General features: G+C 42.8%; 1 protein-coding gene across 5 annotated transcripts in view; it reads left to right on the forward strand.

The window, feature by feature from the left end:
• Window positions 1-16,476, forward strand: part of cdk5rap2 (CDK5 regulatory subunit associated protein 2) — a 33,480-nt gene that overhangs the window by 5,358 nt on the left and 11,646 nt on the right. For 4 of the 5 annotated variants that reach the window (XM_083930315.1, XM_083930319.1, XM_083930318.1 and 1 more), the window contains exons 3-32: window positions 473-534; window positions 1,332-1,442; window positions 2,494-2,570; window positions 2,738-2,861; window positions 2,966-3,138; window positions 3,232-3,379; window positions 3,603-3,656; window positions 6,451-6,567; window positions 6,643-6,762; window positions 6,916-7,012; window positions 7,168-7,382; window positions 7,533-7,703; window positions 7,841-7,951; window positions 8,032-8,169; window positions 8,303-8,482; window positions 8,629-8,823; window positions 9,136-9,327; window positions 9,531-9,660; window positions 9,756-9,895; window positions 9,994-10,110; window positions 10,240-10,383; window positions 10,498-10,610; window positions 10,728-10,867; window positions 12,596-12,736; window positions 12,832-12,941; window positions 13,098-13,241; window positions 13,751-13,840; window positions 13,967-14,154; window positions 14,251-14,599; window positions 14,699-16,244. In XM_083930315.1, the coding sequence (XP_083786441.1) occupies window positions 473-534; window positions 1,332-1,442; window positions 2,494-2,570; window positions 2,738-2,861; window positions 2,966-3,138; window positions 3,232-3,379; window positions 3,603-3,656; window positions 6,451-6,567; window positions 6,643-6,762; window positions 6,916-7,012; window positions 7,168-7,382; window positions 7,533-7,703; window positions 7,841-7,951; window positions 8,032-8,169; window positions 8,303-8,482; window positions 8,629-8,823; window positions 9,136-9,327; window positions 9,531-9,660; window positions 9,756-9,895; window positions 9,994-10,110; window positions 10,240-10,383; window positions 10,498-10,610; window positions 10,728-10,867; window positions 12,596-12,736; window positions 12,832-12,941; window positions 13,098-13,241; window positions 13,751-13,840; window positions 13,967-14,154; window positions 14,251-14,599; window positions 14,699-16,244 (5,637 nt within the window). The remainder of the gene's footprint in view (window positions 1-472; window positions 535-1,331; window positions 1,443-2,493; window positions 2,571-2,737; window positions 2,862-2,965; window positions 3,139-3,231; window positions 3,380-3,602; window positions 3,657-6,450; window positions 6,568-6,642; window positions 6,763-6,915; window positions 7,013-7,167; window positions 7,383-7,532; window positions 7,704-7,840; window positions 7,952-8,031; window positions 8,170-8,302; window positions 8,483-8,628; window positions 8,824-9,135; window positions 9,328-9,530; window positions 9,661-9,755; window positions 9,896-9,993; window positions 10,111-10,239; window positions 10,384-10,497; window positions 10,611-10,727; window positions 10,868-12,595; window positions 12,737-12,831; window positions 12,942-13,097; window positions 13,242-13,750; window positions 13,841-13,966; window positions 14,155-14,250; window positions 14,600-14,698; window positions 16,245-16,476) is intronic. The other variant, XM_083930316.1, reaches the window with a different exon arrangement.

The following is a 16,476-nucleotide window of genomic DNA, read 5'->3' on the forward strand; positions in this document are numbered from 1 at the left end:
TCTCAGTAGTAGTCAGACACTAGAACCAGGAACCAAGAGTTATGAATAAAGGCTAATAAATACCATCTGTAGAGATGTAGGTTCATGTTTTCATTGAAGACATTGACATACACCAGAGGCAACAAGGACAAAAGCAACATCTCTCTGATTTAGAAACAAAATGTAAACAAACAACCCATGCCGTAAGTGGAAGACATCAAGTTGTGAAATGGAGAAAGTGTTGCGAAATGTGTTGACTAGTGTTACATGATCAGCTGTGGGCTGCTTGCATGGCAGCTCTCCAGAAGCTGTCTCACCTCTGATGCATCTGCAGTGAAAAACATCTCAGCTTTCTCTTTATCTCTCTCTCTTTAAACACATTCCTGAGAGCTGGGAGTTGACTTCTTCTTGTCGGCAGGGAAGATTCGCTATGCTATAGAGACCCTAGTTGTGACTCAAACGAGTAAAAGTCTACCTCTTTGTTGTTTTACAGCTCCGTCCTTCCCTGACAAGATGTCCCCAATCAAAGCTCTCACCATGAAGGACTATGAGAATGTGAGTAATGGATATCAAGTGGTTTGATGTTTCTTAAATTGGGGTTGCTACGATGATACAACGCCTCTTGGATTGCCCCAAACTCTTTTTATATAACATCAACATATGATAAAGACTCATTTTAATGAATTGTTAAAACATCGACATACTGAGCTTGTCAGTTTAAGCTAATGCAGTCATTTTTACCCCAACACAACAAACAGGGTATTGTCGTTAAACCTGATCCTCAGTATGATTAAAACCAAGCAACTCTGACCATTTATGGAGATTTAGTGATGATGCGCGTGTGTAGGAGGATGATTGAGGTGAAGCCTATATTTCAGCATTTGAGTGGAATGCTAGCTCAGATTTTTTGGCTTGTGCTGCCTGACTAGCTTCATGATGATTAGAGGTTTACGGAGGGGTCCAGACTTCTACCTCCTCCCTTTGACAGTCTACCCAACCCCCATTACCAGATGTATGCTGTTCTGAGCCTGCAGCACAATGATGCACAGTCCACTTCACACACATTCGCACTCCAACACACGTACAAGTATGAAGGCCTCCCTTTATTTTAACAATAACCATACACATGACCCCTTTCTGCCATGTAAACACGTTGTCTGGCTTTACTGTGGTTTTCTTTGACCCAAATTATTTGTCCTAACTTCATTTTCTTATTATTTAATATAAGTAAAGTAAATGCATGGATTAAATTTGTTTGTTAGACAAAGAACAATGAAACATTTTCAATCATATGTCATTTGTTGGTCAATTCTTTTCCTGTGTATTAAAATGTTTTTGTCAATCTTCTGCAGCAAATCACAGCTCTGAAGAAAGAGAACTTTAATCTGAAACTGCGCATCTACTTCATGGAGGAGCGCATGCAGCAGAAATGTGACGACTCCACTGAGGACATTTTCAAAACGGTGTTGTATTTACTTTCGTATGCAAAACATGGGTATTAAACTCTTTGTCTATGTCATTCATTTATGTGGCCCCCGCAGCGTCTAAGGGGCCTTGTCCACCAAAGTGTTTGTTCTTGCGCCCAGCATATGTTTGTTTTTCTCTTTACGTTGGAAGGAAAGCGTATTTAGATAATGCGACAAACTGCAGTAGCGCAATGAGATCTATTCGGCCACTGTCACTTTTTACCCACCCATCCAATCACATTGGAGGAGTTATGGGACAAATACCACAAAAACTAACCGTCACATCCTGCATGACGTGAGAGGTCAACAACAACAACAGAGGAGAAATTATTACTTCTCGTATCTATGTATGAACCCAAATAAACTGGAGGATCATCTCTCCCTGCTTCAGCCATCTCCACTCAGCCCTGTGCCAACATTATATTATTGTATCATAGCAACCAAAGCGTCTCGGCTGAAAAAAACCTGACGCGCCTCCAAAATGCTCACAAGTGCTCCCAGCTGTGCCTTTTTCAGAAGAGCGCCTGGCGTTTTCGCCTGGGGACAAACTCATTGGTGGAAATGGCCTTAACGTTGCATGTGACTCAGTGTTTCCTACCGGGACTACTTGAGATCACAACTTCAGCCACAACAACAGGCGGATTTAATTCAACCAATATGGCACATGTATGATCTTAGAACAGCTGTGTTGCCTTTTTATTATTTTTTTTCTTTTGTGTGAGATGTAAGCACATTGGAATCTTGCTGTCTCATTGGGGCTGCTTGTATTTCATATCTTTTTTTCTTTTCTTTTCTTTTTGAGAGGTGAAGTGTCATGTAAGAATGTTATCGTTATGTACAAACTCCAAGATAAACTTTAAGATTCATTAATTTGGTAATATTGGGTGGTTTCACATCTTTACATTTTGCATCTTTTTGTGGTGGTTTTTAGACATTTTACGTTTCTATGTTGTCGTTTTGTTTCCCTCTGCATCTCGTTAATATTTCCCCACTGTGCCGGTGTTTCTGTGATGACTCCAGATTCGCTATAATGGTTGTCTTTTTATAGAACATTGAGCTGAAAGTGGAGTTGGAGTCTATGAAGAGAGACCTGGGAGAGAAACAGGAGCTACTCGTGTCTGCATCGTAAGTATGGTTCCCTATACAGTTCAGCATCGGCTAAACTCACATGCCTGGTGTCATTTTAAGAATTCTGAAAAAAAAAGATCTTAGTTTGCAAGAAGATGTCATGAAACCCTGTGTCGGAAATGTAAATGAGCACTAACCTAATCTCCCCTGTGAATTATTTTCAGGAAAGCCTTGGAGAGTCTGGCAGGTCGAGAAGCAGGAGAACCCCGGCGTGTGAGAGAGCAAGCTCAGAGAGAGATGGATGCACTTCGAGATGTGTTCAACAAGAGGATAGCTGAACTAGAGCAGGTGAGGAAAAATGATTTACTATACTTCCTGAGAGCAGTAAGTTTCTAATTCATCCTTTAAGGTTGGAGCTAGTTGTCTAATTTGATCATTTTGCCTGATTTCAGTGTCTGCGAACAGCAGAGGAAGAGGTTGACAAGATGGCAGCCATCGCTGAGCAGGAGAAGCTTAAAAATATTGACATGGAGAAGCAGTTCCAAGCTCTGGGTCCACCAAGCACCTTTTCCCCTGTCCCCAGCCCAGTCCAAGACCTGCAGCAGACCCTACAGGAGAAAGACAAGTGGGGACACAATAGACAAGCAGAAACATTAATGTATGTATGTTTTACTTCTTTATTAGAGTCTAAATGTTGTTGTTTTTTTGCTCACTCCAGGATCATTGAGCAGCTCAAGATCACTTTAAAGAACCAGGAAGCTGTGATCCACCAGAAGAAAAGTGAAGACCAAGAGACAGATGCACCATCAGCTGAATGTTTTAAACAACTATCGGATCTTGTCGCCAAGAAAGATCAGGAACTTGAGGTATAATTTATTGCTAAAGATATGTCAATTAGGAGCTTTCACTCTGCAAAGATACAAAAACATATCAAATAATTTTAATTTTACAGAGTTACAAAATGTTTAAATTCATTTGTTGCCATGTTTTGAGAATACATACAGTAAATTCAGTTTATTTATTGCCAACCACTTCACTGCTTGCAATATTAAAAGGCACTTGAGTGACATATGGCTGTCTGTTTCCCAGGCAATGAGGAACGAGCTTCATAGAGAGAAGGACAAAACAACACCGGACCACCAGGTTGGTAGTGTACTTAAATAGTGTACTTTTTTCCCTTTTAAATCTTTTGCTGTTGTTTCTGTCTTGCCCACGGGAGACATTTTACATCAATAATTGTAATGTCATTCTTTCGTTTCCAGAAATTGCTTCACACCAAAAGCTAACTCATTTAACTGTGAATTATTGTGACAAGCTATATGTAACACCCACAGACCAACAGATGAACACAGGCATGTTCTTTGTGTTCAGACATTGTCAACTTCAATGGATAGTCTTTGTTCTTCTGTTGAACCACAGGAAATATTCTTTGACGTGTTTTATGACTTGCTTTTTTTCCTCTGTGCGCCTGCTGGTGCCGTTGATCTTTGTACACTGCTTCAGTAAAGAGGACTCTTGTTTGTCGTGGTAATCTTGGGGCTTTAATGGGTTGTCAAATGTTTGTTTCACAACAGGAATCTTATATCACTTTTATTCTACTACACTACTGATGCTCTTAAATCATGACTTGCTTTCCCTTACATTAAACTTATGTTTGTAACCCATGGAATAATCTCTCAATTTCACATAATCCTAAACCTGTATTGGAAATCATTCTCTAATCTGTATCTCTATAGCAGCTCCAGTATATGGTTTTATATTCTGTGGGTTTGGGGGCTGAATATTATGACATATACCCTTTAAGATCAAATGTGAACTCTGTTGAATGGGCTGATACGATGTGTAGTGTTAAGTCGATAGTAGTTAGATTTCTAAGATAATTGATAGTTTGTCATTTTTTTTAGATGTCCACTGTATAGAGACTGTGCAATGCAAGCTTATTGGTGAGGGTACTGTGTTGTTGATGTTCAGAATAGAAAGCTGTTAGTTGGAAAGTATTCCTCATCAGGCCTTGGCGTCTGGACTCAGGTCACAATGTTAAGACTGGATTATCATGCTGTCTGGAGACAGTTCCTCTAAGAGTTATTTATGTCCCGCCTTCTTCATTAAAGGGGAAAAGTAACCTGTCAGTGTTTGTCAGGTCTGGGTAAACAAATGAATGTGCTTTTTGAATGAAGGATTTTTGATTGGAGACAATGTGTCTAGCAGGGATGCTTTTGTGGCATGGCAGGACTTCGAATGGCCTCTCCAGGATAGAGGTGTAATGGAATGTGATTGCTAGAAAACTCCTCTAATCTTAAAGCGGATTTTTAGATGTAATGCCAGGCAGGATGGACTCTAGAGTGGTGATTGGCTGCCATCTTTACCAGTCTCCCCCGGAGAAGCACCTGTATGGGGCCTATCGTCATACCTGATCTGTTATCTGGGAGAATGTTTTCTAGAGATGGTTTGGCACCGGCCATAACCCAGATCACTGCAGCAGTCCCAGAGGATTTGATTTGATTGAATGTGCGGGGGAGAGTGGAACAGAGGCGGGAGCAAGGATTATCAAAGGCTTAGGGCTTATACTGCTCTGCACTCAGTCATTCTCCTCTGTGCTTCTCTTGCTGATGCAGAGAGAGAAAATGATAGATGGCTATTCCATGGTTGGCAGGCTGATGACCATTAGGTCACTGGACAGTCTGTGTGTCAGTGAGAGGCTTTTTGGACTTGCTTCTTAGTGGGTGAATCTGGAATCTAAAGACCTAAGGTGCCATGAAGGACCCGTGTCGCATATGTGGTGTTCGTCTGGTGGGAAGCCAGTGTCGCTGGATCTTCAGCTCATCAGCACAGAGGAAGCTACAAGTCGTCTTGTCCCATGTGCTCGGCTGGGAGTTGACTCGCGATGGTCGTGGAGAATTCCTCTGTGGGAAATGTGTCTTCCAATTGGAGAAGGTGGTACAATGTGATGTTAACATCAGTCAGCTGCAGGATGAACACAGCAGTCAGATCCAAAAGCTGCAGGCGGATAAAGACCACCTGATCCAGTGCATCATCCACATCTACAACAAAAATAATCCAAGCCTGTCCAAGAGTTACATAGGGAGCACCAGCTGCAAGACTTTGCTCAGGTCCTCTGAAGTGGGCAGTCCTGATGATGAGGCTGTGTCTCGGCAGGCCTCTGAAGGACAGCTGTTCAGAGAGAGTGGAAGTGGTCATGTGGAGAATCGCATGAGAAGGTGTGTGAGTCTGGACTGGATTGTTGGTAAAGGGGCAATTCCAGGGCGCTCAAGCCTCAGGAGCAGCAGGATAGGATCAGCGACAGGTCTTGATGGCTCTATAAAAAGCTTTGGTCTCCGAGGCACACACCACCGTTCGCAGAGTATGTACCTTGACCTGGTCCAACGTAAGGGCATACTACCTAGACCTGGATTTAAAGGTCGCTCCACATCCCTGCAGTCCCTCAATAAAGACTTTTCTTCAGACACCCCTCCAGAGCCTCCACCCAAACTAAAACTCCGACAGCCCAAGGTGTTTGTTGCCAGACATGGTGCCACTGACAATCCAGAAGGAAAGGTTCAGGCCAGAGCGCTGCTTCGCAGTTCCCCAAGCCAGCCTTCTGTGATCTCTGACCTGATTCAGCTCCTGCGCTGCATCTCCAAGCAACAAGTCTCTGCTCCTGCTGGGAGCCACATCCCTGTCCTGAGGAGGTTAAACACTGGCCCTCTCAACCCCAGAGCCAAGCGCAGACACAGAGAGGCAGAATGGAAGTCTCTGCATGATCTTACTGAGGAATTTGATGATGAGTACACCCCTGTCAAAGTGATGGAGGTAGTTAGAAATGCCAGCTGGGCAAAAAACTGTGGCCTTAATGAGCTGTGACAGACAACAGCTTTGCTGCTTAACATTGCTGGTATTAATACATTTTTCATGTTTTATGTGCTCTCTGGATTTGCAGAGTGAGGTTAGGCGAGTGGAGTCCTGCAATAAGCTGCTGACTGAAGAGCTCACCCGGACAAAAAGCACCAATGAGAACCTGACTAAAACACTGGAGGATACCCAGAATCAAAATAAGGTACGTGAAGATTTCATTTTTGCTGTTTTTTAATTAGATTGATCTTTGTGTAAGATCACTTCTTTGTGTTTTCAGATCCTGTTAGGGAATCTTGAGGAGAAGGAGAATGAACTGAACACTGAGAAGAAAAACGCTCTTAAACGAGACAAAACAATTCAGGGGCTTACCCAGGTCTTCAAAGAAAAGGAAAAAGAGGTAATGTTCATCGTGTAATTAACACATTTTCTTCATTATAATTAATAATATTTGTTATTAACTGTGACATGACTTTACCTGCCTGTCCTCTCACTATTCTGTATTACGCAGTGCCCTAGCACCAACCGGTCTGTCTTTTTCCTGTTTGCACAGATTGCAGAGTTGTGTCATGAGATTGAGGACAGGGATGACGCTTTGGCCAAGGCTAGAGAGGCAGCACATAAAGCCCAACTGCAGAAATACCAGGCAAGTCCTGCACTTTTTATAGTCTGTACATTCACACATTATATTACTTAGAGGTCAGTATCTCAAAGAATGTTAAAGAAGCAGGAACATAAAAGTATTTTTGATTTCCATTGCAGCCTCTGTAAAGATAAACATTTCTTGCATTTATCCCTCAGGGAGTAGAGGAGCACCAAAATCTATTAATGACAAAGCAAACTGAGCTGGCCCAACTCCAGGGGGAACACAACGCCAAGGTGCTTGAAGCCCAAAAGCTGCAGCGCGGCCTGGACAGGAAGGAGCAAGAGCTGGCTGACTTGCAGCAGGCGAAGGACCAGCTAGAAGTAGAACTGGAGGACCTGCAACAGCAGAAGAAGAAGGGAGACAAGGCCCTAAATGTAAGACAGTGGTTGTCTAGTAAATATTTTCAAATAAAACTGTATTGTTGTCTTCAGAACAAAGCCACAAGGCATTTTAATTCTTCTTTTCTGATATCTGTCACCATCAAAACATCTGATTTTGTGTGACATTATCACTTACCCCTACAGGATCTGAACAATCAGCTCAAAAAGCTGAGTGGTGAGATCGGGGACAGGGAGAATGCTCTGGAGCAGCAGTACCAGGAGCTGCTGGATCAAACCAAAAGAAAGGTTCAGGCCCACGAAGTAACCATCCAGCGGCTCACATCCACCCTGGCCGATAAAGAGCAGCAGCTACAGGTGACGTAACAACACTGGACATACACAGATAGATTCCAGCAAGAGATACAATCTTTTCTAGTGTTCATGTTTATCCCCATTGGAAAATCTGCCATCGAATATATTCAGATGGTTGCTGTTTTTTGTGTGTTCATCAGGAGTACATAAACATGGTCAGAGACTTTGAGCAAAGCAAAAGTCCGGGAGGAAATGATAATGTGCTTTCCAAGCTGCGGCAAAGGCTGAAAGAAAAGGAGAAGGCGCTGGAGGTTTGCATTCCTTCTGTGCAATCTTCTCACCACAGTGACTATAATTGAATTCTGACACAGTTCTGTTTGCTCTCCCACAGCAAGCGCTGGATGAGAAGTTTGCTGCCATTGAGGAGAAAGACAATGACATACACCAGCTGCAGCTGTCTCTAAGGGAGAGAGAGCGAGACCTGGACAGGCTTAATAACTTGCTCTCTCACAACAATGAAACCATCAATGTAAGAAGCCATGGCCATGTTTGATTTGGAAATATATGAGAAACCGAGGGCAGAAATGTGCATTTTCATCAGTAATGAAATTATTGTTGTGCTTAAATCTGATGCATCTTTCTGGTCATTCCTCTCGTTCTAGAGTTTTGACAGCCTGATCAAGGAGAAGGATGTGGAGCTGCAGCATCTTGCAAACACACTGAAGAACCTGCAGAGAGCCAAGCAAGATGCAGAAGATAACATGAATAGATCACTGAGGGAGAAGGACTCTATCATCAGCCAGCTACAGCTCTCCCTGGAAGGCAAGACAAAGGATATGGAGGTTAGTTGAAAAGTTTCACCTTCACACTCCATCTGCTGTATTTTCAGAGATTCTGACCCGGAAAATGTACATGTACAAACACTTAATCTTTAGACGCTTCTAATGTATTTGTTTATTTTGGTAACTCTGTCAACCTTTGCTTGTAGGAAATGGCTGAATCAATGCTGAGCCAGTCGCAGACTCATGCACGTGACCTAGCTGAACAGATGGGTCAGAGGTTAAAGGTCACAGAGGCTATGTTGGCTGAGGCCGTGAAGGCCAGGGACAGGCTGGTTGCTGACAATGAGAGTGCTGTTGAAGGACTGTTGGCTACAATAAGCAGCAAGGACCAGCTTATCAAGGTTACTGTTTATCACTTTATCACTTTCATTGACACTAAAGTGTGAACATCTATCTATCTTTTTTATATAGTTTAAGAATGAATTACAACATTCATGCAACATTCATTATTAGAATGAACAAAATTGTGATATGGACAGCTCATTTAAATGACAAATTCATTACACTTTTATTGGGTGACTTCACATATACAGACACACAGTGTGCATTGTATTTACATTTTACAGATTTGCAAAATGCCATTCATATATACAGGATGTGGGCAAACATCACTAACTCGTTACTTTCATCTGTTCTTTCTTCCGTCTCTTCAGGAGTCTGCAGAGCATTACAACCGCATGCTGTCTGAGCGCGCTCAAGAGATTCAGGACCTGAGGAAGCAGCTGTCTGACAGGCAGCAGCAGCTTGCCACCGCTGAGAAGCAAAGCTCTACAACAACCCAGGAGGGTTATTTAGAGACCGCAGAGCTCAGAGCCCTGCTTACTGAAAAAGACAGCCTCATCAATGTAAGTTCCTCTGGGATACAACACAGTCACTCAACTGTAAAATGTGCTTGACTTAGAAGCTTCACGAGGAAAGGAAATGTAACCTCCAAGGGAGAATAACACAAATTATACTCCCTCCCTCCATTCTGACATTAAATGACCTTTTGGCTTATTTTGACAAAGCTGATATGTATCAGTAACTTAATATCTTTGTTAATGTGCAGAAGCTTTTGCAGCGTGGTCAGGAGAGGGACCAGGTTCTGGCAGAGATGAAGCCCAAGGCGGAGTCGGATCATGTGTTGGAGCTCAGACAAACTATCCAAATCATGCAGGAGAAGTTGGACGAGAGAGAAGGTGAGACCTTTAGCTTGTGAGCTTTAAACCCTCTTACCAAATATGTTGGAGTGCATGTCGGCCCTACATTTGATTTGATTTTGTCTGTACTGAAGTTGAGCTGTCCAGGAGAAACAGTGAGGATAATGTGGAGAACATTCTGCTCTCCAAGAAGACAGTCGTTGTCCTGAAGAAGGAGCTAGCACAGAAAACCGAGGCACTGAATAAAGCTCTGAAGAGGGAGAATGAACTGAAGGTCAGTCGGTTATAACCATTTTATTTTGTCCATAATCAGGACTTCCGCTAACAAGATTGTTTTTGTGTAATCCTCTGCTTTATTTTCTCGACATCCAGATTTCTCTGGCTGAGCTACAGTCATTGCTATCTGAGCTGGAGGGTCGCAATGAAGGTCAGACTGCTAATATTGAGTCCCTTACTGCCACTCTAAAGACCAAGGATGAGATTATCAATGTAAGTATTGACTCATTCACACAGTCAAACTCAATGAAACACACAGCAGCTTTGGATAAGGAGCTTTTCTTTTGAAAGCATTTGGACTTGGTGTCTCGTCTAGCAGTTCTCTTGTTTTCTTACGGGCAGGTTCTCCAACAGCACCTCGGTCAGAGAGGGGGCAGTCGGGCTGATCATACCCAGGATCAGATCATTGGCTCTGGCATGGAGAGATCCCTACCAGGACTCCCTCAGAGAGAGAAAACCATGATTGGTGGAGATAGCCAGCAAGAAGTAAATTAACACATTATACATTTTTCTAGTGAATGAAATACCTGGAAATCACATTTTGCACAGAATTCTCTGACATTAAGACGATTTCCCTTTTATTTTTTTGTCCCCCTCAAGGCTTTGCCTAATCTTATAGCCTTGCAACAGGAGCACAATGCTCTGAACAAAGCACTAAGAGCTGAACAACAGCTCTACTCCAGCCTGGTCAGGACTGTAAAGGAGCAGGACAGGTAGGGATAATGGCCACTGTAACATCATTTGTTACAATCATTGCAATAAGTGACGGTGAACAGATTATTCTGAGTAGCTTAACTTGACAAATAAACCTTACTCTGTGTGTTTTGCAGCGCCCAGCGTCTCCATGCTCTGCAGCTGGAGTTGACAGCAGTGCAGCTCCTCAGGCAGCAGCTAGAGGAGAGCATCAAAACTAATGAGGAGCTAAGGGACGACTTGGAGAGAGAGATACACAGAGCCAAACTCAGAGAAGGTGCAGTGCAAACACACTGGGTGGTAAATGAGGAGGGGAACTGAATGACAGAGAGAGAAACACAAAGCATGTTTATCATTTCATTTGTTAGAAGAGTTAGGAACCTATAGCTCAGTGAGACATACAGTTTAGCCATAGGTCGTAGGGTAAACACACAAACACACTTGTCTTCTTTGTGCACTGTGTTTACTCTAATAATATCTCCTGCTGACAAGCTCATACCCCCTCTTCCTTATCTGTCACTTTGTTCTGCATGCACACCTGGTCCTTTCACTCATCTTTGTGCACTTGCATCTATGTTCACTGTTCTTTCCATCATCACCTCTTCATCTGCATGTTTTGTCCTTTGAGTTTCTTTGTCACTCTTCAAATGGCTCCACAGTGTTTTCAGTTTGTCTGTCCTCTATTTACAAAAAAATAAAATAAAAATAAAGGCTGCTGTTTGCCTGGCTTCCTCTCACATTTAACATGTCTGCTTGTTTTCTCTGTTCCATTAAAACCTTGTTTGGTTGCATCACCTCTCTATCACCCCTCTGTTCATTAATCCAACTCGTCCAGCCATCTGTCACAGGACTCCATTGCATAAGCATGTCATTATATAACAACTTTAAGAAAGATAATAAACAATAAAGGTTTTATTAATATAAAGGTACTTCTATAGAATCACAGGATATGCTTCTGTAGAGTAGCCCCCCTGAAATTGATCCTAATAAAAAAATCCTGTTAATTATCTTATGACATCACTTAGTTTATCTAATTTAACTATGTTAGTGACTGTGGCTTTGAGACAGATCAAGAGTCATTATACGCTCAGGTAGTCGTCTAAGCCAAATGACTTCAGTATCTGTCCACATACGTGTGTGTGTGTGTGTGTGTGTGTATGTTTGCTCGCCTGTGTGTGTGCATGTCAATTGCATGCTCATCCCCCACCCCTGTCTGAAGAGAGCCAGGTGTATAAATAGGTCAGCTGTAAGTAACAGGCCCGTGGCTCATAATCACACTGAACAAGATAGATGTAGCTAAAGTAATTAACACTGAGTACATTTCCATATTTCTGGTTTTGGTCATATCTTTATAATATACACTACATACGTGTGCATCCTACATGTAGACAAAAACATAGTGATAATATTTATATATCAATATATTTTTGAATGTGTATTTTTCTGAAGCTGCAGCCTAATTCAACGCACTGTGTAGAAGATTAAATATAAAATGAACAAGCATGCCAAGATGCATCAAATGCATAAAAAAACGTTTTTCTCAAGATAGAATATGAAATAGTTAGAGTACATTCACAAAGCATAGATGGGCTGGGTTTTTGTACCAGATTTTACTCCGAAAGTGTTTTTTCTTTTTTTTTTTTTTCATTCATTCATCTGGGGCGGCACAGTGGAGTGGTGGTTAGCACACACCACTACTAATTTTAATTTTCAGTTTAAGCTTTTATTTTTCTCCAGAGCTGCATGTAATCCTGTGTCAACACAGTGCCTCTTGGCTAGTCTCTTTATACATGATGCCATTGTTTTGATAGTTGCAGTATAGAGATTATCTTAATGACCTTTTTAACATAAGGTCACACAAATTCCTAACTAATAATGAGGCAACATGCGAATCATTGTGAATCCATGTTAAGTTCAAAACATTGTCAGTAGAACACCTACCTTTGCAGAAATGTAGACACCAGAGAGATTGTGTGTTTGTCTAACCCTCTGTGTATGTATTCAGGTATGGACCTGATTGATCCTAAAGAACTGGAGAGCACGAGACATCAGCTTGAAGATGCACATCGCTGGAATGCCTCTCTGCAGGCTCGCTTAGGAGCCATACAGAACCGTGGAGGAGGGGTTGGTGGGGCCAATGATGGCGGTAAGAGTAGAAAGAATACACTTTTATTCTCTTATTTTAGAGTTCTGGCCGATAGAAGTCCTTTTTTGTTACATATGACTCTATTTTTATTATAGGTGACACTTTGAGTTTTATTGGAGATCAGACTTCCTACATGAGTATCTGTGTGGGAGAGGGGCAGGATGACAGCCTGTCTCGACTCTCTGAGCAGGAGCTCAGGCAGAAGGTGAATTCCTTTTCAAACTAAATAAAATGTTTGGACTAAAGCATTGGCCTGTAATGAATGCAACAGTGGATTTTAGTTAGTTGGAAAGACATGTCACTGAAATACGTAAAAACAGGAAGATAGTTATGCAAATGGGTGAATCTGTCTGGGCCTTAGGTGCCGGAGCTGCAGGACTGTGTCAGCAGACTGCAGACTTTAAACAGCGAGCTGCAGAACCGGCTGTCACTATTGGAGAAGTCAGACCATGACGCTTTCAACAACGAAGACAAAGATGTGACCAGCAGAAGCCCCTTGAAACAGGTTAGAGGCTGCAGAAGATGGCTGAAGCTGAAGCTTCAATGTTCCTTTTTAATATTTACAATGAAGGGCAAATTTCTGTCATTTTTCAGAAAGTGTTTTTGCCGTATATTCACCTTTAGCAAATACTCAAATCATGTCGGAGTCATTGTCTAACATCCACCTTTATTAGCTCCTATCTTACCTTTGAACCTACATCTTAACCTTTAATCTGTCTAGCCTGTAACTAATGTCTCTTTACTCTGTGTACTGTATGTCTTATTTCTCTAACTCAAGTGTGTTGATTGTCTTTGGTAGAAGATCCTCTTTTTCTCCTTCACCTTTCCTAACCAGTCCCTGTTTTTTTTTTTTATCTCTGTGTCCCATGAAATGCTCTCTCCTCGCCATGCCACATTAGACATATCATACCATTCTGCTGTTGCTGTGCAGTGTTTTATTGATTCTGTTCCCTCATTAAGTTTTCTTTTACCGAGCCATGTGTGTCATACTCGCCTCCCATCCCATTACTCTAGCAGCTTGAGAAGACGCAGGAGATGCACAGTAAGAGGACACATCATTCTGGTCAGGATAAAGATACTCAGACGGACATCCAACTAGGACAGGTATGAAATAGATGATCGTTTATTGAATTTTGAAATATTCTAAGACAAAACGTTATGTAAATACTATAGGGAATTCCTTTTTGCATGTAACTTTAACCAAAAAGCCTAAACTGCCCCTTTTTGTAGATGGTGTCTGGAAAGCTGTTGGGTGACATGAGTGTTGACAGTGGTCTTAGCCAGAGTAGAGAGCATGCTCAGTCTGGCGATGACACCTTGATCACTGAAGAGAAATATTCTACGCAGAGGAACACAGATGTAATGGCCCTTGAATCCCTGCTGACTCATTGTGGAGCCGCATCCGTCTTGCACCTTAGGTGGGTCTTTTCTTTAGTGTCTAGAACCTGCTCCTTAGTCTCACTTTAAGAGTCAGTTGATTGAACAGTAAACTAATTAAATGTCCCCTATTGCAGAGAGGAGCTGCTCAGACTTCGATCTGAAAATGTGGAGCTGCGGGGTCTGCTGAAAGAACAAAAATCCGCAGAGTGTAAAGAGAAAGAGAGCACAGACAGCTCAGGGAACAGCAGTGATGGACAGGCTGAATTGAGGAGGAGTGTGGAAACACTGCAGGAGACAAAAGGTCACTCTAAGGTCACCAATCTACCAAAGGAAAAGGAAGAGAAGAACTCTAACGAATTGTTGGATGGACACACTTCTGTCACCGCTGAGCTAATTGTCAGCAACACAGAGGGGATGGAGACTACACAAACTAAAGGCCAATCACACAGCAAGAGTGCAAAGCAGCAAGTTGCAAGGCATGGGGTAAGTTTTGTTTAAAATTTTAAGAAACACTACATTGTTTTTTGCATGAAGTCTAATCGTTAGTGTTGTTAATACCTGTTCCATTTGTTTCAACTGTAGGCTGGTGTCAAATCTCGCCTCCCGGTCCCTGTGAGGCAGAGAGTGGAGGCTAGCAGCAAGCAGTCTGTGAGCTCTGACCATCTCAATGATGCACTTCAGCACCTTCATTCAGATGGTGTATATGGGTCTAACCAGCAACATGAAGACTCCGACTCCCCCATGTCACCTCAGCATAGCACGTCCCCTTCTTCCACACCCAGATATGCACACCGCACCGGCAGTCCAGTAGAGTCGGAAAAGGGCTCCGAAGCCGGAACAGCACTGGATCACACCCTGGTAAACTCTGCACTTTTCACTCAGCTGGAGCTTCTCCACCAGGAGTGTCAGGAGAAAGAAACCCTGATCAACAAGCTAAGTGAGCGGCTGACTGATTGGGAAGAGCTCCACGCTCAGCTCCAGGAAAAGGACCTGCTCAATCGCCAATACGTGGAGGCCTTACAGGCTGCAGAATCCACCATCGCTTATCTGACTGCCTGCAGTCTAGACAGCCAGCGAGGATTTGGGTCACACACCAGTCCGTGTACAGGTTCTGGCTCTGTGGGTTCAGATGCTGCCCTTTTTACCAGATGCATGGAGCTTCAGAAAGCTCTACAGGAGAAGGAGGCGCTTAACAGCCAGCTTATAGAGCTTCTGAACATGGCGGAGAAAGCTATCACCTCCACTGACAGCCAAGAAAAGATTCCAGGAATAAGTGATTTATGTTCGAAGCTAGAGATGGCCTCACAGCAGGTGAATGCATCTTCAGATAGACCAAGAAGTGTTTTGGGAGGGACGGAGAACTCTATACAGGAGTTACAACGACACACTGACTCTTTGCAGGAGGCATTGTGGCAGCAGAATAGGCTTAATGCAGAGCTCCAGGAAAAACTGAGAGCTGCAGATGCTGCTGCTCAACATGGCTACAACAGTGACCAGAATGGTACATGCTCAAGGCAGAAAGCAGCAGAATCACTTAAGGAAAAGGAGTCTAAGAGACATCAATTGGGAATGGGAAGTTCTGATAATATCAGTTTAAATCAGGAGATTAAAGTTCTGATGAACTGCCTTAGTGCAGCAGAGTCTGCCATTGCCTCTCTGGCAGCACAATGTACAAATACCAACTCCTTGGCCTCTGGTAGGTCATCACAGCCCAGCCCTGACCTGCAGATTAATTTAGACACACTTCAGAGAGCCTTGCAAGAGAGGAAGGAACTGAGACAACCCACCAAGCCAACCACAAAATCCAGCGGCAATCAGTCCACTGCTTCAACTGGAGCAAATGGACAGCTTCACCAAGAACTCCATAACAACCTCTGCCGCCTCTACAAGGTCTTCAGTGATCACTATCGGAGGATCTCTGAACTGCAGGCTTCCCTACAAGAAGAGAGGGGTCGTAGAGAGGAGAGTGAGGTCCATATGACGGTACAGGACGGCAAGGGATTACCACCGAGTGTTCAGCTCCAACTGGAGACTCTCCACAAGGCACTGAGGGAGAAGAAAAAAGCATGTAAAAACCTGGAGGAGAAACTGGCCACTGCTCTTACCTCCCCTGAAACTGCACGAAAAGGTAAGATCGAGTATGCAAAGGTTTTTTTTTAATACTTGGCTACAAGTATTTGAATTGCGCATGTACGATTCAAATTTGTAATCATTTTGTGATTCTGCAAAGGCATGATTGTGTAAAGTTAAACTTCTTTTGTTAATCAAAATTGAACATGAACACCATATAGGAGAGAGACAAGATTATGTACACGTTAAATGATTTCTTCCTAACCCAACATGTATTGCCTCCAATGCCA

Source organism: Echiichthys vipera, assembly GCF_963691815.1.
Source record: "Echiichthys vipera genome assembly, chromosome: 16".
NCBI lineage: Eukaryota > Metazoa > Chordata > Actinopteri > Perciformes > Trachinidae > Echiichthys > Echiichthys vipera.